A 21,962-nucleotide genomic window follows, 5' to 3' on the forward strand; every position below is an offset into this window, starting at 1 on the left:
ACAACGTATAGTATAATATTTTGGGATAAAATGGTTGAAAAAAAAACAGAATAGTTTACAGTATCAAACAGTGGCATCTGCAATGGAATGGTGTTCAATTTTTTCTGAAGATGTGTTAATTCCTGTGGAGTTTGTATTCTGTGCTTTCATTTTTTGTAACGTGAAATTGGCGTTCACCTGAAACGGGGTTACATTTACAGGTAGACGTGAAGTTTGAACTTTGGTATCAAGCGCCACAATTCTTCTGCGCTTTTTCTGAATAGATATAAACACGATTAGGTTTAGGCATCCTCCAATGTTGGTAAAAATAACAACAAAAATGTACACAATGGAGGGCACATCGTGTGATATGATTTGCCATATACCGTACACTGTCACCGCCCACCATTGAATTGTAAAAACTGTAATAAACATCGTCATAGTCTTGGCCGCCTGAATATAGGAAGTTCCAGACTGCGCCTGCGCACCAATTACACTTCTGATTTGTTGAGCATCTCTTCGTATGTGAAACCACGTGAGTGAGTAGAGCGTTGTGTTGACCAATAAGATAAGGATAAAAGGAATGATTGTCATCAGGAAAGTTGATATTCCGGGTATCACTAGGCAGCTGAATATAAAAAGATATTTGTTTAGAGAAAACTTGTAAATAATCGACAATTAGGGGGCCGGGGTGGGGGGGGGGGGCGGAGCTGTTCCTGAAATAAAACAGTTTGTAGATATGTATAGATTGTTGTTGTGTAGTTAAATGGGTGCATAAACCCGGTGTACAACTTTATGGTCGGCTCTAGACTAGTATATGTACATGTACTTAGCTAGTCATCCCTGTATAGTTCGATAATTGATATGTGAAAGGCATGCAAAGGTCTTTTGAATGGAATTGTATTATAAACGGAAGCTCCTTATTTCTACTAGGTGTTGGAAATCTTAAAGCGCTGTCACAGGCAGTTGGCTACATTTATATGCACTACCTAAAAGCAAGGGTAGGACACTTTTTTTGTGGCAAATTCGGGTTTTAGGTATTATATGTTTTTATACGATTGTAACCGGAAGAAGAGCAGTCTAACAAAATTGTTAGGCTCTTGAATGTGTAAAAAAAAAAAAAAGACTAGTATCTTTAAGTTAAATACATTGGGGCGGAACGAGGTACAATATATTGTTTTAGCAAAATTAGTATATAAGAAATAGGATTTATCCCGTCGTTTACTAAAACACTCCCCTTCACAATTACCATGGAAGGCGACAAATTCAGTCTCCTTATCTTAAAAATTCTTAATTTCAGTTTGCTTTGGAAAAATTGAGTTATAACCAAATCTGTTTCTAGAGAAAACACACTTAATTTTTAGCCAAACGTTTGTGTGGAGAGATGACTTCGATAACACAAATCAGAATTCCAAATTCCGAATTAACATTTAAATATCGAAATTCATTTTTCATTTTTAGAAGTTGTGTATTTATTTCAGGAATCACTAACCGTGTGTTTTTCTGCCACTTTCAGTTTGTTACTAAGCAACACAACCGGATGCATCATCACGTGGGAAGAGATTCCGGGGGTATAAGCGGAAGTATGAACGTTAGTTTGACATAATTAGCGCCGGAGGAAAAGACGAAAGCGTGCCCAATCAATAATTGGAGCCATTACTCGGTGTATTGGACATCTCGTTTAGAAGTCGAGCATTTAACTTTATTAAAATTGTAAAATATATCAGCACTTCACGTGTGAGAAAGAGTATTTTCTTTGAATTAAGGGCAATGACGAATGTTACAGTTTAGGATCAGGCTTAGGAAGAACAAAAATATAATTATCTAAATCTATTAGGTTTATGAAAACTTTATTTAATATTCTGCGTTATGTAAGTCACTTGAATGATATTGAGCAATGTAATTGCTTGCACTGTATAAGTGAAAAAAAATCACTTGGTATTTCTTTTAAAGCCATTATATATTTGCAACCATTCCCTAGCTATTCTTAAATTTCAATTACAATAGCATTTATATTAACAAAATTATATTCATTATTTGATATGAAATAATTATACTTGACCATATTTAAATTACTATTATATCTAAAAACGTCACAAATGAATTGTGATAAATCATATAACTTACAAAGCACCTGCCGGTCCAAGCTGCTGGAAGGACAGAGCCACGGAACAATAAAAAGAAGGGATCCCCAGTGTTACCGCAAATAGCCTCCAATCCCTGGTCCCGAACTCCATCTGGCGCTGGAAGCGAATCAACAGAAATCCATTAATGGCTATAATGACCAAAACCAAGTTCTTAGTTGTCACCAAAAGCACCATCAAAAAAGCATAAAACTGGCACAGTTCAAGAGGATGAACATGGTCCCGTTCCGTTATCATGGTAACGTGATCAAACATGTGGATAAAGTTAAAACTAGCTTCACATAACGCTAGGTACACCACGAATCGCTCGCTCCGTGGCCAGAGGTAGAAGCCTTTCTTGTGAGTCTTAAACGATAGGGCAGTTACGACAATGGAGGCGAGCAAACTGCAGGACATACAGACGATGGCGGACACGTGGAGGGGGTAGAAGGTACCGTCATCCAGACCCAGTAAGGTAACGTTGTAGAGGGACATCGCCGAGAAGTCAGTCGGACGGCTCACGTGTAAAATGTTTACATTGGACTATCCATCCTGTAATAGATCATTAAAATAGTGACGTCACACCTGTTGTGTTTTACAGTCAAATATCACGTTTGCTTCACAGTTTCAGACTATAGAAAAAAATAGCAATAGGAGATTCTGGCGTGCGGTTTTTTACATATTTACTTGCAGCAAAATTTTATAATGAAGCTTTAAGGCCGCCTCTAGTGATAAATAACGCCACGTGGTTTGATTAAAATCCCACTTAATTGTACTCACATTAACAGATGAGATCTATATAGCATTCATTGTCAAAGGTTCATTATCGCTCTGTCATCACATCCTTATCAAATTCTATTCAAAGTAAATAATTAATGATGCGATATACCCGTGATGGCATTTAATTATCGCCTCAGCAATATTTAACTGAAGCACTAATGAATAAACAGCAGCAGTTGGACAGAGCCGGTGAGGTAAAGGCGATAAATACATGACAGTTTAGGTATACAAATATGTACACAAACCTGGTCTATAATCACCCAGTCATTTATGACTTTGAGCTCTACAGACAATAAAACATGAGCAAAACAAAAATGCTTTGCTTGAGAGCATTGATTGATATAGTGTCCATTATTTAGTCCATGTATCTAAAAATAGCAGTCAATTACTTAGACAGATCAACTCTTTTCCTCGTATATAATGTTCTAGTATATATACTTACCGATTGTTTAAAAATTCTTAAAATCTTTAGTACTGAATAATAATTTTTGAATAATTACACCTTGATATTATTGAATTCGTTTTAAATAAAAAAATTATTGGTTATGATTATCTACTGCGAATCACATGAGTATCTGATATGAAAAACACTGAATACCTACAAGTTTTGTTCTTTTTAGCTTGTTTTAAGCAATACTAAGACTGTGCATTTAGATTCTCACTTTTCTTGAATATAACCTATTAATTCCGCCTAGAGCTTTATCAAATGTACTTATGAGTGAATATTCGATCTTTATATAAAGTCAATATACCGATATCTTGTTGGCCTTATCTGAATTCTTTGGTCACTCTTAACATGCTTAAGGTGGCAGTATTAGTTTGGCGAATACCGGCATATCAAATTTCAATTAAACCAAGCTCAATTATTCACTTTAAAAGCTCGGTTGATAAGAAAACCTGTAATATAAAATCATTTTATTAGAATTTCCAGACTTTCGTTCCCTGATTTGTAGCAGAGCGTTCCAGTGATAATTCTAAATGAATGAGTTTTTCAATGGGAAAAAATCATCCAAGGCTTAGGGTTCATATCTAGTCAGAAACCAATGATTTAATGTTCGGCCAACAAAGCACATTTTGTTAACCCGAACGATGAATGCCATTCTTGGATAAACATTGCGGTGTAAAGTGGGTCTTTGTTGGGCCAATAAATTGGCAATGCATCGGCTAAACATTGCATTCGTAATTGTGCCTATCTACATGTTACTAGTAGCTAAGCTCTTGAAAAGAAGATTTTAAAAAGATTTTTCCTACGTATTCCTATGTAAAACTTTGATCAGGCCGGTAGTGTGGCCCCGCCCTACCCCGGGGGTCATGATTTGAACAAACTTGAATCTACACGACCTGAGGATGCTTCCCCATGAGTTCATCTTTTCTGGCCCAATGGTTCTGGAGATAATATTAAAAGAATTTTCCTATATATTCCTATGTAACACGTTAATCAGCCCTAATCCCGGGGGTCATGATTTGAACAAACTTGAATTCACACTATATTATACTTGAGGATGCTTCCTCATGAGTTTCATCTTTTCTGGCCCAATGGTTCTTGAGAAGAAGATTTTAAAAGATTTTCCCTATGTATTCATATGTAAATAAAATTAAATCAGTCATCGTGGCCCCGTCCTACCTCGGGGTCATTATTTGAACAAACCTGAATCTACACCACCTGAGGATGCTTCCACAAGAGTTTCATTTTTCCTGACCCAATGGTTCTTGAGAAGAAGATTTTTAAATGATTCCATAAATTTTTCATTAATTCATGATTATCTCCCCTTGGAAGAGGGCTTGGTCCCTCTTTTGAACAAACTTAAGGTCATACGCAACGTAGTTTGAACTTTACATTGGGCTCTTCCCTGGCGTTGAAGAGTTCCACTACATGTAAATGAAAGTCCTGGCAATAATTTAAATGTCTGTGTATGGATTTGTACACCTCTCCTAAAATAAATTTTGATGGAAAAAAATCTGGAATATGTATATATTTTTGTAATTTTTGTATAATGCAGAATTTTTCATAATTTGATATATTCCATGGAGGAGTGAGCATTTCCTGCTGACCGGTCACACCCGCCGAGTGCTCCTTGTCAAGATCGGGAAATAACGGGAAAATCCGACGACAATTCAGTGTATATGTAATTTGTAAAGTAACTGAACCAATGTACACAGGGAAATCCAAGAGAATGATGAAACTGCTGCCCGATGACAAGGAAAAAATCTTGAATATGTTCAAATGAGTGAAAACAGATACTGTTTGTTATGTACGTTAAAAGTACATTTAATTGGTTTATGAATAAGTTGATCTATCATTGATCAGAATTAATGAAAGTACTTGTTATTATTTATTTAGACTTTTTAAATTACTTTTATTGTTCTGAAAATCATCAAAATGTTTGCTTAATTTCTACTTTGTTAATGTACGTTACAATTTTCTAAACGTTTTAATGTTTATTTCCTAATTCCTAATTTCAATAAAAATAACAGAAACGACAAAATGCACTTTATTTTATATCAACATAGTAGTCTGTGTAAGAATTTTTCAAGTTTCAGATTGGGACCTAATTTTGCAATGTACGTTACTTTTGTACGGAAGCGTATTAGTGCCACTTGCACACTTTACTTTTTTTTTAATTTCGACACTTTAATCTGTAAATTTTACACTTTAAAGTGTAAATTTTACACATTAATCTGTAAAATTTACACTTTAATCTGTAAATTTTACACTTTAAAGTGTACATTTCACACTTAAAAGTGTAAATTTTACACTTTAATCTGTAAATTTTACACTTTCATCTGTAAAATTTACACTTTATTTGTTTATTCACATTTAGCATCTTCACACATCCTCAGTAACACATATGTAAGCCAATGAAATGTTAGTTTAAGCAAATTTTCTGAATTGATAGGATTTATAGATTATATCACAATGGTGTCATCTATATATTATTCATGGGAAAAAAGTCTAACAGGCCTTGGAATCTATATTGGGGGGGGAGGGGTCCTTAAGCACCTGTGATCGGGAATATGTGCATGTATGTTTGATATGCTCTTCACTTTATATTCAAAGAAAAGTTTTACTTTAATATAAAACATCAGGATTAAATTTTATCATACACGAAACATGGTCTGTTGGCTTAAAAATGTGTTACTGAGGATGTGTGAAGATGCTAAATTGACTGTGTGAATAAACAAATAAAGTGTAAATTTTACAGATTAAAGTGTAAATTTTACAGATTAAAATGTAAAATTTACAGATTAAAGTGTAAAATTTACAGATTAAAGTGTAAAATTTACACTTTAAAGTGTAAAAATTACACTTTAAAGTGAAAAATTTACAGATTAAAGTGTAAATTTTACAGATTAATGTGTAAAATTTACACTTTAATCTGTAAATTTTACAGATTCTGTAAAATTTACAGATTAATGTGTAAAATTTACAGTTTAAAGTGTAAAATTTACAGATTAAAGTGTAAATTTTACAGATTAAAGTGTAAATTTTACAGATTAATGTGTAAAATTTACACTTTAAAGTGCAGAAATTAAAAAAAAGTGAAGTGTCCAAGTGGCACTAATACGCTTCCGTACTTTTGACATGTACTTTCCAGTTAAACATTTCTGGAAGGGCTGTCAATATTTTTTTGTGGTAAAGGGGTCAATATTTCTGTATATTTTCTTTCCTTTCCAGAAAAATCACTGTTTATTGTTTAATTTTCCAAATTAATATTCAGTAGTTTTTTGATCATTACATGTTTTAAGATAAATTTCATGAACAACTCAGCATAAAAAATACTAGTACTTTCATCTCCTTGTGGAAAAAAAAAACTCCAGCCGATATTTCACGATATGTTTGTTTCTAAAAAATAACAAATATCAAAGAAAACTAAAAAAAATTAAACATAATATGAAAGAGACTTTTGAAATAATGTTCACTTTCTGTTTGCCTTCTAATGGTAACGTATATTTTTCGAGCAATTTTCATTTGATTATAGGTCTATATTCCTTGTAGCATAATTAAAATATGTTGATTATTTACCTGAAAAAACTTATAAATTCGGAATCTGTAAACTCTAGTTATTTTAAATTAATAACAAAAATCTATTAATTCAACTTTATTTTTTTCAAAACTTAAACCTCCAATGCACACTTGAGAATGCGTGATAAATAATGGACTAACATTTAGTATGAAAAACATCCGTCAGCATTTGACTCAATGATAAATTGTATTTGCTGACAAGGTCATTATATCGACCAAAGAACTTACGAAATTATGACTTTAAACGAGACTGCTGATATTCTTATTTCATCAACTTGCTTGTCAATAATTTACCTCGTTTTAGAAATTACATACGTAGAGCATGCTCTTGCGTATCGAATCAACTGAGATGTATACACACCGTATGCAGGTGATGAAGGTATATTGCTACATAAGTAAGGGGAGTTGACGATAGAAAAGTTAAAGTCATTACGTTTATCATATATATAGCTTGGTTGTTAGATTACAATTAACGTCTTTTTAAAAGTAAAATATCCAAGTATGAAACAGATGTGTCAGACTCTGTGGTATCTTTCTCAAGCTCACCAGGATATACCGTATCGACGTAGGAATGGAAGTTATTATTGTTAATTTACAATACGTCGTCGATATATCTAAATGTCGAGTTGAAGGCCACAGCAAGTGTTTTCTTCTTTTTACGCATAAGATTTTGCACAAATTCTGCTTCATATGAATATGAAATAGGCCTGCTAATAACGGAACGCAATTGGTACCTATGGGAATTCCAATATATTTTTGGAATACCTGGTCTCCAAACAGCACATAGATATTGTCAATCAGAAACTCAAGTATCTTTTTCATGTCAACTTCAGAGTACTTGTGTGTGCAATCAGAATGTACATCGCTAAATGCGTATTATACGTTTATATCTTGCATATCCAGATAAAGCTAAATTAAATCTGCTCTGACTTATTTTAAAATGATTATCCACTAACTAATTATATTCTACGCACAAAAAATACATTTACAATACTGTTGAAAAATTGTCTTTTATTTCATGATGAAACGATGATAATCACGGTCACCTTTTTTTTTAAATATTGAAAAAATATCAGATAAAAAATTTTAAAAAAATAATTCAAAGCCTTTTTATGATCTTATCTCTGTTCCAAACTATGAATTAAGAAAAAAAGATAAATACCAAAAAAATGCTTCTTTTATCACGTGGGAAATGAACTCGAATTTTGCTTTTCTATGGTGAAAATTTCTATATCTTTTTTTGAATTCTTTCTTTTGTTCTAATGGTCCAATATATGACAGCACTACAGGAATTAAAAGAATCGAATGAGTCAATCCGAAAAGTATGACAAGAAACATCACCTTGGCAAATTTTTCAAAAATATAGCTGTTGGCAAGTCCAAGGGCAGAGATACCGAGAAGTGTGGAAAACACTGCATTGAATATCGGTCCCCCGGATCTGTCCAAAGCGAGGCTCACCGTGTTGGCTCTGTTGTCCGCGTCTACATTAAGGTAAGTGTGACAAATGTGGGCACTGAAGTCTACAGAAAACCCCACCGTCATGACGAGAGGAATCATGATGATCGAGCTCAGAAAGAGGTCCCAGTAAAACATGAACCCAAATACTCCAAGAAGGGTGTTGATTAGTGTTACTCCAACAATGGCGACTAATGTCGGATGAGGCATGAAGAAGATTGTAATGACAATTATGACTGCAACAGCGATTCCAACAGTTTGCAAGGTGCTTGGGAGAATCTGGAGAAACTGTTCCAAAAAAAAACCGCATGAGAATATACATTAATACAATCATTGGGATAGCAGAATGTTTCGTCATTTCGCGCATGCGCACCATCATCTGGCCTGTTTAGTATTCTTGATGTCATAGGCTTTCAAAAAAAATCGAGATGATGTAATACTCGTTCCAGAAGAGTCGACTACTACATCATTGGCGTAAATAGGAGCATTTGTCAAAAATGTTTGGAGAGCAGAAATGAACGCAGTCTCTGAAGAGTTGTCATAAAATACAGATTCTCTAAATGCTGCTAGCCAGTTTAATTCAAAAGTAGAATTGATGTATTTATCTTCTTTGGCCGTATTTAACACTGATCTTAGTTTTTCCTGTGTCAGAATAGATGAATACGTGTGGGTAGTTTTCACATTAAACGATATAAAAATCTCTCTGGCAAAATAATCGTCCAACCAACCGCTGAATTCATAATGGAAAGAATCTTCTGGAGCAAGATTTTGAAGGGACAACCCCTCTTTCAGATGAATGGCACCATAAATAGAAAATCCTACGTAAACTGCAAAAATAAAAATAATCGCAATTTTCAACGCTGGATAATCCATGATCTTTTGAACAAGTCTGTTTGGATATCTCTCCAAAGGACTATCAACGTCGTCTCATTGTTTCGGTGCATACTCAGCGCATGCGTAGAGCGCTAATCCGGTTTTTCCATCTTCCCTTAGTGATTCTCTATCCTTGGTTTTTATACAACAGGCCACACAATGGCGATTTCTTTTAATCATCTTCTCATTGATAACTATACACGCACAGAAAATTGTAACAAAAAAGCACTGCCACACCTGCAAAGAGAAAAGTAAACACCCTTTTTAATCATAGGGCATCAGACATTTTTATACCCCCCGCTTGAAAAGTGGGAGTACCCATCTCTTATCCGCAACTCCTCTCAAACCACTGTGACATGACACTTCTAAATTAAAAAAAAAATTGAATTGCCTGTGTAAATGCAGAAGTTTCTGACACTCAAAAAAACTGAAGTAGCTCCGATTACAAATGCCAGAAAATCAGTTATTGATGTAATGGTAATAGCGACTCCACTGGTTTTCATCATATAAGCTCTATCCGATACACTTGACCTGTCAATCGATTCCGCGTCAGCTATGCCAGACATCAGAAGAAATACATCGCCGTCATCATCATTGTCCTTTACACCCTGTGGTGTGTAGGGCAGATTACATTATGATAACATCATAAATTATGACTGACATTTTTAAAAAAAAAAATCAAATCGAATGAAGGGAATCATTAAAAATTGGTTCAAAATCGCCTCCGTGGAGGGCAAAACAAACCCCCAACACAGTTATCTATCCTGGACCTGGTAATAAATTTGATAATTTAACTTATGAAAAATTTAAAGGAATAAATCATAAATAAATAATTGAAATCCAATTTGTAAATCTATCAGTGACTTGGACATAAGTATGACGCTGTCACAGACATTTAATTTAGTGCACATTAAATATGGTGAAAAATTTTTATGCTCATTACACGCTTTTACCTCGACTTAGTGCTACATGTATGCATATATGAATAGATGTGTTTTTGTTTTTTTTTAACTAATACATTGGCATAAATACTTTTAGAATTCCATCTTCTTTTACTTAAAACATTGAATTTGCCGCACAGGTAAATTCCGGAAATGAAAAAAAATTAAGTCGGAAATGAAAACAAAAAATGTCGGAAATGAAATTAAAATATATAGGAAATGCCATGCATATTTTCAGAAATGAAATGCAGCGCTGATTACAATCATGCCAATAGTTTGACTGCTTGATTTCAGGAATATAAAAGAATATTTTTAAAGCTTGCATTAATTTCAGTGGTTTTATACCAACCCCTCAGGCCCATGGGGGCAGGGACCATAAATTCAAAATTTTTGTTTCCCTTCATCCACAGATGCTTTGTGCCAAAATTGGTTGAAATTGGGTGAGCGGTTGCAGAGAAGAAGCTGAAAATGTTCTTGAAAATGTTAACGCGCGGCGCACGACGGACGACGCACGACGACGGACAAAAACGGACAGCAATAGGTCACCTGAGTTTACTGAGTTTTCAAACGAAAATTTTTACCACTTCAATGCACTTCATTGTTGATAATAATTACATTCAGTTTACAGTCAAGAAATGGATTTTGAAGACTCAGTGCATTTTAGTGCCTATGGACAGTATTTTGGTCATATATCTACTCCAATCCCACCAACCCCACCCCAAAATCACGTTTATGATAATATATATCTAATCAAAAACGTGAAAATAGGGACTCATCCAAGTACAAATAAGACCGATTAAAAAACTTTTTTTTTTAATTTTTAAAAGGGTAAACTATCGATTTTCATATAAAGTATACTGAAAGGAAAAAGAAACGCAGGGTAGCATAATTGTCGATAAAAATTTGACCACATGACCGAAAATTACGAAAATTGGTCAGATGGGAAATTTAAATACTGTGCATCAAAATCAGTATTCAGAATTACTCAACCGTAAAATTTATGAGTCACGTAGGGAAAACGCTAAAAAGCCCAAAACACGTGCAATTTGATAACGACGAGTTTGTCCACAAATCTTGTTGCATTAATTGATGCATATGAGTTATGCACATCGTTTTTCAATATTAAGAGACATTATGAATTTATTGCAATCTTGGCACAGTTTACGGAAGTTCAATGGGGTCTTGTTTTCGAATTGCCTAATTAATGAAAAAGGCAACAACGGTTTACTAAGCAGTCTCTTGTAAATTTTCCCCCTTAAACCTTTTTAGCCGTTGTCAGAGAGGGCATCTTCACAAGTCAAGAGTTTCTGATCCGCTCCGCTCCACATAAACCCTTGACCGAATAGGCTAAGTTTGACAGGGTTTACTGTCACGCCATCTAGTGAGATTACACATTTTGAACTCTACTGACCTCTGCTATTGGCCAATCGGAGTAAACGAATTCAAAAGAGAATTCGAGATAATATTGGAAGTTTGTAATAAATTCGATATAATTCAACTAAAATCTGAGTCAAACCTTTAACTTGGCTATTTAATGATAATGACGTTATCCTTGGGACTAAAACTGGCTTGTTTTTCTGTTTACAATTTAGTTTAAGTTTAAATAAAACAGTGATTTTGATTGGTTCATGAAGACTTTCATGAGGCCAATCAGAGAACGCATTTCTAACCCCGTCAAACTTAGCCTATTCGGTCAAGGGTTTATGTGGAGCGGAGCGGATCAGAAACTCTTGACTTGGGAAGATGCAGAGAGGGTCTGGAGTGGATTTCAATCAACCGTGACGATGACGTTAACGCGAAACAGAGCCATGTTACGAGCGGGTTATTCGTCCTGCCATCTCTTAAATCGCCACCTTACTACCACAAAAACAGCCATTTATAGTGTTCACGATTATAATCATTACATCCATACGAAATTTGAAAGAAAACAATTCCGCAATTTGGTTTTTTGAGCCAGTCAACTTACTGTTGTATTCCTCTCACTGGCGCATGCGCGCGCCGTTTGACTATTTTTTTGCGTGGTTACCCATGCTTAATATAGCCAGGGTTTGAAAGATAAACACTCTGATGAAATTCCATGCAAAGGAGAAATAAGACTCTGACAGATGCACGAGATGGACATTGAAGATAATGAGAGTTTTCGATTTTCCCTTTTTGGGAGTATCATCATTTGAGCTTCAATAACTCATGAATAATTACACAAAATCATATGAGAATTTGGTTATATCTTTTTGAAAGATGATTTTAAAATTTAGATAGGAAAACTTAAAAGTATTTTAAGAAAAACAAATTTAATTCACCTCAAAAGTTTACCCTGCGTTTCTTTTTCCTTTCAGTATATAAGTATAAACTAGTGTTAAAAGGGCATGGTAATCCAGGAATCAAAAGGGCACTTTGCGTCGCGACAGGATGTCGTAGAGGCACTTTTTAAACAAGTGTTAAAATCTTTGAAATTATAAACATTTATTAATTTTAATTACTTTAATATGTATAATTACTTTTAATGTTATTTCATTATGAAATCTTTATTTATAAACAAGTAGTAATTTATATTTATAAAGATGAACTAATAATTTTTATATGATAAATTCATATATATCTCTGTCCAATTTATTTTTGAAAAAAAATGCCAACACGATTAACACACCTGACAGGACAAGTATTGAAATAAAAGAATAATAAAAAGTGTTTACATTTAATTACATTGTACTTTAACAAAATTAGTAAGGTTATACTAGAGAATTTAAACAAATACTACTTTTTAATTACACCCAAAATTTGGGTCTACATTCGGGGAGTCGAATATCTTCGAGAATTAAGTAATCAAGCTCATATAAAAATTCCATTGAACGAATACAAATTGGGAGCCGAACAAATTTGAATCTCTAAAATATCAAAAATATTGGAGTAAACATCCTCTTCGACTGGTCACATCCAGTGTTTATACATATGTATACATGTATGTAGCACGGAAAATTATCAAGGAATTTATACAGAGTTTTCTATGAGCATGGAAAAATATTAAACTTGTAGTTGTACAGCATCAAATTCTTGAGTTTGTAAAAGGCTGGAATTCTAAATAAACAAACTATCCAAGCCACGCCGTTCTGGTGTGCAATGAGAACCTAGGTCTAAAATTCTAATTAATTTTGTTGCAGGGAGGATATGTGGTTTTCAATCTACAAGGGTATAAACTAAAAGATACCCCCAAACCAGGGACCCGTTTCATCAAAGGTCGTACGCCTAATCGTAGCGCTACGCCGGCGTAAAGACGGGACTAGCACGAAGATTTGCATTTCATTAAAGAGCGTATCGTTACGCCTGACTAAATTTAGGCCAAAATTTTACGTCTACTCATGTGTAGGCGTAAGTTAGGGCGTAAAGTTAAAATAAAGCCTTTTTATTTATTTTAAACAATTTAGAGAGTTCTAAAGAAAATGTACGGTTCTAAGAAGAATTTAAAATACAAACAATGCATTATTTAATTATACATATCAAGAGTGGGCGGGGGAGGGGGGGGGTTGTCACAACTACTTGGGTACGTAGTTGATTTGAGCAATAACGTACTTAATATTCTAATAATTTCTGCTGAGAAGAAAAACTTGTCTTATTAGAGATTTCTTCGATCATCATTTCTTACGTTTTGACAATGCATTCATACACATTTGATTGTGGTATTATATGTATCGTAAATCAATATACATATATAACTATATTTCTACACCCCGCTTGAAAAGCGGGAGGGTACATGTATAAACTATATAGTAATCGGGATGTCCGTCCGTCTGTTACGCTTTTGGGGTACCCATCTCTATCCGCAACTCCTCTCATACCACTGATTGAAATTTGATGAAATTTTCACAGAATCTTTATTACATATTGCCATTGTGCCTTATTGTACTTTTTGATCCGACACACATTTTGGGTTTCCCACAGCAAAACATGGACACTGAATTAAAATATTTTTCCAAAAACATATTTTCTGAAAAACAAAACTTACAACATAAAAAAAGTCGATTTCAAAAGCATAGTAATCCTCTTTCTGGTAATTTTCTACATTTAAGAAAAAAATTCAAAAAAATAACCCATCTTAAAACCAAATAGTTTTTTTGTCATGTTTGAAGAGTCCATTTCTTATTTACTTCTCGTCCACATGCGTGGATCTAGAGGGGGTCGGAGAGAAGGTTCAGAACCTCCCGAATTTGCAGATTAATTAACATTGAATGTACAGTATACTCAGTTAAGGAGGAAAGTAATTATTTTTCCAGGTATCTGGGACAAGTGAACCTCCTGGCGAATCTAAGACGAAACCCAGGGGGGGGGGGGTCATAAACAATAAGAGATTTGGAAATGGGGAAATATATTATTGCTTTTATAATATCGATGTAAGACGGTAATAATTACACAGTTAAGTTAAAGAGTGAATTATTGCTATTTTTTTTCTCAGACAACATTGATACAGAAGACATATCTTTAATTTTCATGATTTTGTTTAAAAGAGTAAATTTTGCATAGTGTAAGATAATCTGAGCGCGTATAAAGCACATATATAAGATAAAAATATACATGTTTTTGATTTCCTGCATAACTTACATTTTTAATGAAAACAAAATAAAAAGTAGCTGTAACTTTATTTTAAAGACAGAGACCACACAAGCAGAGAATTTTTGTAAAAATATCTTTGTAGTCATTTTTTTCGAATCTCTCTCTCTCTCTCTCTCTCTCTCTCTCTCTCTCTCTCTCTCTCTCTCTCTCTCTCTCTCTCTCTCTGCGTACCTTTTAAAACGGTACTTTACATTTAATCCGCAGATAGTAAAGATTTTTTCTATAACTGCACGACCTAGAGTCTAGTATTTTTTAATTATATTATGAACCTTTGTGTCATTTTAATAAACAATAACAATGTTATAATGAATAATTTGAATTGACAAAAATTTAATGAATTTAGAGAGGATTATCTTACATGTACCTTAGTAGTAAACGTCTAGAATTTATTTCTTGACTCAAAATGTGTACATATGTAAACTGTTTGCATTTTGTATTCATTATTTTTGCTTGCATAAATACATTTCAAATGAAAATTTTAAAATTTTATTATGTCTCAAACTTAATTATCTGAAGTATTTATCAGTAGAATCAGTATTTATCATGGAATTTATTATCAAAGGCAAAGTCATTAATAATTATTAGTATTTATCAGTAGAATCAGTATTTATCATGAAATTTATTATCAAAGGCGAAGTCATTAACCTGTATCAATTTCGGGAAAAGGGGGGAGTGGCTGTAATTAAAATTCCAAAATAAACAGTTTTGCTTAATTCCGAAATACATGTACATTTACGGTCCTTTTCTTCCTTTCAATTCATAATACTTTTATCATTGAAATGTTGTAAAAAAAAATCCTTATACGATACATGTCTCCTACATGACACTATAAACCCGTGCATGTTTCAATTAGTGCAAGTATTAATTTTTCTATAATTTGTGTTATTCTGTACTTTGACGTGCTACAATTTATACATGTTTGTACGCTTTGGGTAATGTTTATGTTTTTGCGCCTGCGCAATGCAACGTTGTCAAGGACTTAGTCCTGTGACTAAGCGTATCTTTTACGACTAGACTTACGCCACTTGGTGAAACGCAAATTACGCCCGACTAAATTTTGGCGTAAGCCCCGGAAGTACGCCTAAGTTAAGGCTTAACTTTACGACTTTTGATGAAACGGGCCCCATAATAATGAATTTATCACGTTTATCGAAGTTGCCAGAACACATGTATCGGTCGAACACGTGCTGTTTTTTACGTAGACCGTCAATTTGATTAACTATTATATTTATGGGATTTTTTTTCGATCTAAAGAAATGGGCGTGTCATCGTATGGCAATCAACGTTATAAAAATAGCTCAAAACGTTCCATTCAAACATTATAATACTGTAAATCAATTACGCGAGACAGTAAATGAGTTTGCTCGCGAAATTTTAATTCTCGCGTATGATAGCATTCCTTAAGATTATATACAGCAATAACCACAATTCGTGAAAATTTTGTCTTGCTAATCAGGAGGCAATGACTATCTCGCGAAAATAAGGTTTCGCGAAAATTTAGTGATCTACAATACGTTAACACGATACACATACAGAGTACTGTCCATTGATATTATTCTTATCATGACACAAATTTATGTATCCTAGTCAATGCCCCTAACATATTTAAAATACAATCGATTATTCATCAATTATTCATCAATTATATTCAAAGAAGTCCAGTTACCTAGATATGACACGCAATGGCGGGATTATATCTACATGTCATAAATAGTTCACAATTGTTTATAAATTTGCACATCGCTTACAAAAATAGTCTATGAAAAATATTTACTTCCATATAATGTTAAATGGATATAAAAATATTTCTTTAAAAAACTGAAAACTATGGAAAACATATCGATTTATATTTATTTTTAAAAATAAATATTACATGTAGTAATATTCATTAGTAGTAATATTAACACAGTTGCCGTACGTTTGTCCACGAATATCCATTTATGCAAAATGCATGGAGGTACTCTCAAAATGGAAAAAAAAAATCTAGTAATTTGTCATCATCATCATCTTTGTCGTCGTCATCATCATCATTGTCCTTTACACCCTGTGGTGTGTAGGGCACATTACATTATGATAACATCATAAATTCTGACTGACTTTTTTAAAAAATCAAATCGATTAAAGGGAATGCCACAACATTGATAACTCAATCGGCGTATCAGGCCAGGTTTTCTTAAAGGGCAGAACAAATTCCCCACCCTTAATCGCCTCCGTGGAGGGCAGAACAACCCCCCCCCCCACATTTGTCTATCCTGGGCCAGGTTTGTCAATGATCCCCCTGTCTGGTGCATCGCTTTTTTGTTGTCTACAACTACTTAGTATCCTTCATCATGATGTTCTTGTCCCTCATCTCTCTCTCTCTCTCTCTCTCTCTCTCTCTCTCTCTAGCACATAGTGGAAGCCAGTGTATGAGTTTGGTTGAACATAAATCCATATTCTTAATGTAATTACAAATTATCAGTCGCTAATTAGCTTTGTAAGACGAGATCAGATGGCTATAAAACAATTTTCCGTTCAGAAAATACATCATTCTTTAATGTCCTAGTTTACCTTTAAGGTAACATGAAACCTATTCCGCCATTGATATGTAAGGTTGTTCATATTTTCACAAAAATTGATCAGCTTATAGCACCGTTCTGGTTGAATATCGTCAATGAATAAGTTTGAAGGATTTACATGTACTTCAATAACACCATCACATAGAAAGAAGGAAGCTGAATTTTAAATTTTAAACAGTCATTTAGGATTATTTGTTGGAAGGATTTTAATTATTCAAATTGAGTAGAAATCTATATGAATTTAAAGCTACGTGGCGCAGAGCACAAAGATTTACTGGTACCTTCAACGTGTCAGAATTTACATTATACTAGCTGACTGAGGATAAGTTTTTCGATTATTTCGATTACAAACGATCAGTGATTTTGGATGCGAATGGTCTAGAAGGGCTCACAATCTGACAAAAATGATCTCGTTATAAACCAAGAATTTATTTTTGGTAGGATAAAGATTGTTAGATGATTGGGTTTCTTTTTTGAAGGGATTTAAGAATGTTGTGGTGTACATGTTAAATGAAGTACTAGTATACAACTTCACTCACCGTCACTGATAAGGAAAAGCTAATCAGGCTAAAATATATACAGCTGTACTAGTAATCACATTACCGATGATTCCAAACTTCAGTAAACCGGAAGATATCCCAGTGATGGGTCTGGAGGACGGACGATTCTACTCATACCACGTGACTGCTCTCGTCAGTATTGGCGCCAGTTTGTCTTGCGTCGCCGCCATATTGTGGGTCTCCTTTAGATCTCATTTCTTCAAGTCGTTCTTCCAATGGTCAGTCAGTGATAGGTTTGTTGTTTACCTGGCGATATGTGATGGCCTATTCAACCTGACCCACGTGTTGGACCACGTGCAGATGGTGGTTACCAAGACCCACGTGTATCCAAAAGGTCTCTGTGTTTTCTACGCCTTTTGGATTGTTGTGTTCACCACTGCGCAAGCGCTCTTGGTGCTGGTCATTGCATTGAACTCCTTTAGTCTTGTTATTCTGGAAAAGCTCGTGAAATTTGGGGTATACGACTGGAGACTGCTGGTCTTTATGTTTGGGATTCCAACAGTTGAAGCTTCTTTAGCCGCGTTCTTAGACCAGCTTGGACCTACAGGTTCTTTGTAAGTTCTTATAAAATTAGTGTACAACCTCCTCTTTGATTTGATATTAATTTTTGGTGCCGATAATTTTGATTTGATTAAAGTTTTCTCAAGTAACATCCATAAATCCTTTCTCGGCTGTTCCTAAATCGTAGTCGGCAGCTGTTCAGTGTTATACTGGCAAAAAGCTATAATGTACGTCTCTTCCATTATTTCATTCTACTGAATATTTGTTTTCTTTTAGCTGTGGTGTTCCTGGAAAGATTGCTCTAATGGCGATGGCAACTGTCCCCGTGAGCCTCATTTTGGTAGTCACGTGTTCTCTTTACGTTTTCATCTGGTGTCGCGTTCGATGGGAAATCGGTCAACTTCAGTTGACAAAACAGTCCCAAAGCTTGCGACACAGTCGCAACGCCGCCAAAATAATGACGCTATTCGTCACGGCATTCGTGATACAATGGACACCAATCTCAGCGAACGGTATCATATCATTTTTGGGAGATGTTCCCATGGTGATGGAATACTTAGTGATAACGTGTACAAACATGGGTGGAGTTTTCAACGGGTTGGCGTTTCTCATTATACAGATCATGCGAAAACGACAGAAAAGTCGCGTTATTCAACCACAAGTTATCTTGCTTAACAATGAAACTGTTCAAACAAAGTAATAAACGTCTATATATTCCCAGGAAACTCTGTCTAATAAAACTTTACTGGTTAAAAATTTCAACAATAATCCTGTATAAGATTTTCAAAAACTAAATGCTATTGCGCCTTATGACCATTTTGCCAACGTGCATCTCCCGAAACCCCCTATACTCTTGAAGACAGTCCTTGGCCAGTCCTGGAATCATAGGGATAAAATGTTATGGATTCGCGGGGACGTTAAATATGATCATGATGAAGAGACTTTGAAACCCGTGTATTTAAATTCGTAGAGGAAGTAATTACGTGGATGAAGGGTTATTCAACAAAGTCCTCGAATATTGAGACACCACGAAATCTAATGACTCCACAATACGAAATCAGTTAAAAATACTTGGTTATAAGAAGACTATATGACTATAATTCTAATAGATCAGCTGAAAACGGCAAAGCTCATCAAGGAACTATAGCCTGTACGTCTGCATACTTCTATGGTGTTATCACGGATATAATGGGCTGTGATATCGTTAGACAAAAAAGAATTATTTAATGGCATTTTGCTGGCACAACATGATGATATCGACATCACACGAGGCAGAATATATTCTAGATGAAAGCTCATGCAGCATTGATTTAGCTATAATGCTTTGCGTCTTTACAATATCTTTAAAGTACAAAGAACAGAGATTTTTTTTGTAGTTTTGATTTACACATTATTATTGATTTACTTACATTGAATGTCATGTCATGGTAAGTGTGGTGTAATCACTGGAATTTTTTATTTGATCTCCTTTGGCTTGAATTACAATCTACTGTCTTTCCACAAATTTTATTTAAAAATAAACTTAACAACAAAGTTTAATCTTAAATAAAATTTGTGGAAAGATACTAGTACGATTTCTTTTATATTTAAAGTATTTATAAATCAGAAAAAAGATAATCATAAAGTTGCATATTTTTCTTTTGTATCATTTATCTTTATTGAGAAATATTTAAAAACATGAATTGAAGTTTTTACCATAAGTATCAAAGTTCTACTGACTGGCCCAAATTTGAGTAAAGTTGGTAAAAATAATCGTCCGAGTAACGTTTATAAAGAAAAATCACAAAAACTAAATCCTTCATCGAAATCAAAGACTGTCCTCCATCTTTTCACAAAATATATTAGCACAAAGACTAACGTTTTGGATTCTCCATGCAAGTAGTATCTAAGTTATATATGGTGCCTCATTTAGAATCTATCAAAAAATATTTATGAATTCGATATGACGAATTGTCAAATGTTTAAATTTGTTTACACAAATTTTTAACAAAGTTGGTTCCGTTCGACCGAGGATGTCAGTAAATATTCGTACCATTTGACTGAGAATGTTAATAAGTGTAGTACCGTTTGAATGAGGACGTCAGTAAATGTTAGTACTGTTTGACTGAATAAGATAGTAAATGTTAGTACAGTTTGACTGAGGACGTTATTAAATGTTAGTACTGTTTGACTGAGAACGTTAGTAATGTTAAAACCATTTGAATGAGGACGTCATTAAATGTTAGTACTGTTTGAATGAGGACGTTAGTAATTGTTAGTATCATTTGACTGAGGACATCATCAAATATTGGTACCGTTTGACTGAAAACGTCATTAAATGTAAGTACTGTTTGACTGAGAACGTCATTAAATGTTAGTACTGTTTGACTGAGGACGTAACAAAATGTTGGTACAGTTTGACTGAGGACGTTAGTAAATGTTAGTACTGTTTGACTGAGAACGTTAGTAAATAATAGTTCCGTTTGACTGAGGACGTCAGTAAATGTTAGTACCGTTTGACGGAGGATGTCATTAAATATTAGTACTGTTTGATTGAGGAATTTAGTAAATGTTAGTACAGTTTGACTGAGAACGTTAGTAAATGTTAGTATTGTTTGTCTGAGGACGTTAGTAAATATAAGTACCATTTGACTGAGGACGTTAGTAAATGTTAGTACCGTCTGACTGAGGACGTTAGTAAATATTAGTACAGTTTAACTGAGGACGATAGTAAATGTTAGAACCGTTTGAATGAGGACTCTTTATCATTATACAATTATAGCTGTTTTTTGAGGTCAATGATTTAGCCATCTGAGGAGTACAATATTCACTGAGCCCGAAAGGCGAGGTGAATATTGTACTTCGAAGATGGCTAAATCATTGAATTGACCTAAAAAAACAGCAATAATTGTTTTATTATATGATTCATTGATAAAATGATGCAGCTCATTACTTGTTAACTTGCATTTAACTCATAGTCAAATACAAGAGAGAAACAGAATAAAAATGCAAAAAACATGTATCGATTTGAAATGTTTTTTTAAAATCAATTTTAGTTGCCATGAAAAGAATATAATGTCAGTCTTTTTATAGGATAGATTTTGAAAGGAAGGAGTATTATCAGGGAAAACTGACTGCCAAAAAGTAAAAAAAAAAAATGTTGTTCAGTAAAAGTGTTGGAGGGGGGGGGTCCCTGCATCCCCTCTTACCACCCTCACCCTAAAATATATATTCGTTTATGGGTTTTTTTTCACATGAAAAAAAAATCACAGTCGTTTAAATAGCTTTCCAAAACAATTTGTATCAATTTGAAATTTCAAAATCTATTTTTAGATCAATGTAGAGGAAATAAATCCTTGTATTGACCTGGAACGTCACGTGCAGGTCAATGCAACGTAGTATTTTTCTAACATAGTTGGATCACAGCCAATCAGAGAGATGGAAATTATTCAATCATATAATAATTTTCTTTATTGTTACCAACTATTTGATTGGCTCAAACTAGATCACATGATCAAGTATAAAAAGTATTAAAGACTGGATGTTTCTATTTTAAAAGCTTATCACATCACACCAGTCTTTAT

General features: G+C 34.1%; 2 protein-coding genes and 1 pseudogene across 2 annotated transcripts; 1 reads left to right on the forward strand and 2 right to left on the reverse strand.

Moving 5' to 3' along the window:
• Positions 1-63: 63 nt before the first annotated feature.
• LOC134262335 (uncharacterized) lies at positions 64-2,597 on the reverse strand. Its single transcript, XM_062744713.1, has 2 exons — positions 2,107-2,597; positions 64-607 (listed from the first exon to the last, which is right to left on the reverse strand). Exons 1-2 carry the CDS (start codon positions 2,595-2,597, stop codon positions 64-66), a joined length of 1,035 nt encoding a protein of 344 aa, XP_062600697.1.
• A 38-nt stretch (positions 2,598-2,635) lies between these two features.
• On the reverse strand, positions 2,636-11,463 carry LOC134262336 (patched domain-containing protein 3-like; annotated as a pseudogene).
• A 6,480-nt stretch (positions 11,464-17,943) lies between these two features.
• On the forward strand, positions 17,944-19,099 carry LOC134262338 (uncharacterized). Its single transcript, XM_062744714.1, has 2 exons — positions 17,944-18,452; positions 18,676-19,099. The coding sequence occupies exons 1-2, from the start codon at positions 17,944-17,946 to the stop codon at positions 19,097-19,099; spliced, it is 933 nt and encodes a 310-aa protein (XP_062600698.1).
• The last annotated feature ends 2,863 nt before the right edge of the window (positions 19,100-21,962 follow it).

Source organism: Saccostrea cucullata, unplaced genomic scaffold (genome assembly GCF_032062105.1).
Source record: "Saccostrea cucullata isolate Sc308-1 unplaced genomic scaffold, CSIRO_AGI_Scuc_v1 ctg2241, whole genome shotgun sequence".
In the NCBI taxonomy this organism is placed as follows: Eukaryota; Metazoa; Mollusca; class Bivalvia; order Ostreida; family Ostreidae; genus Saccostrea; species Saccostrea cuccullata.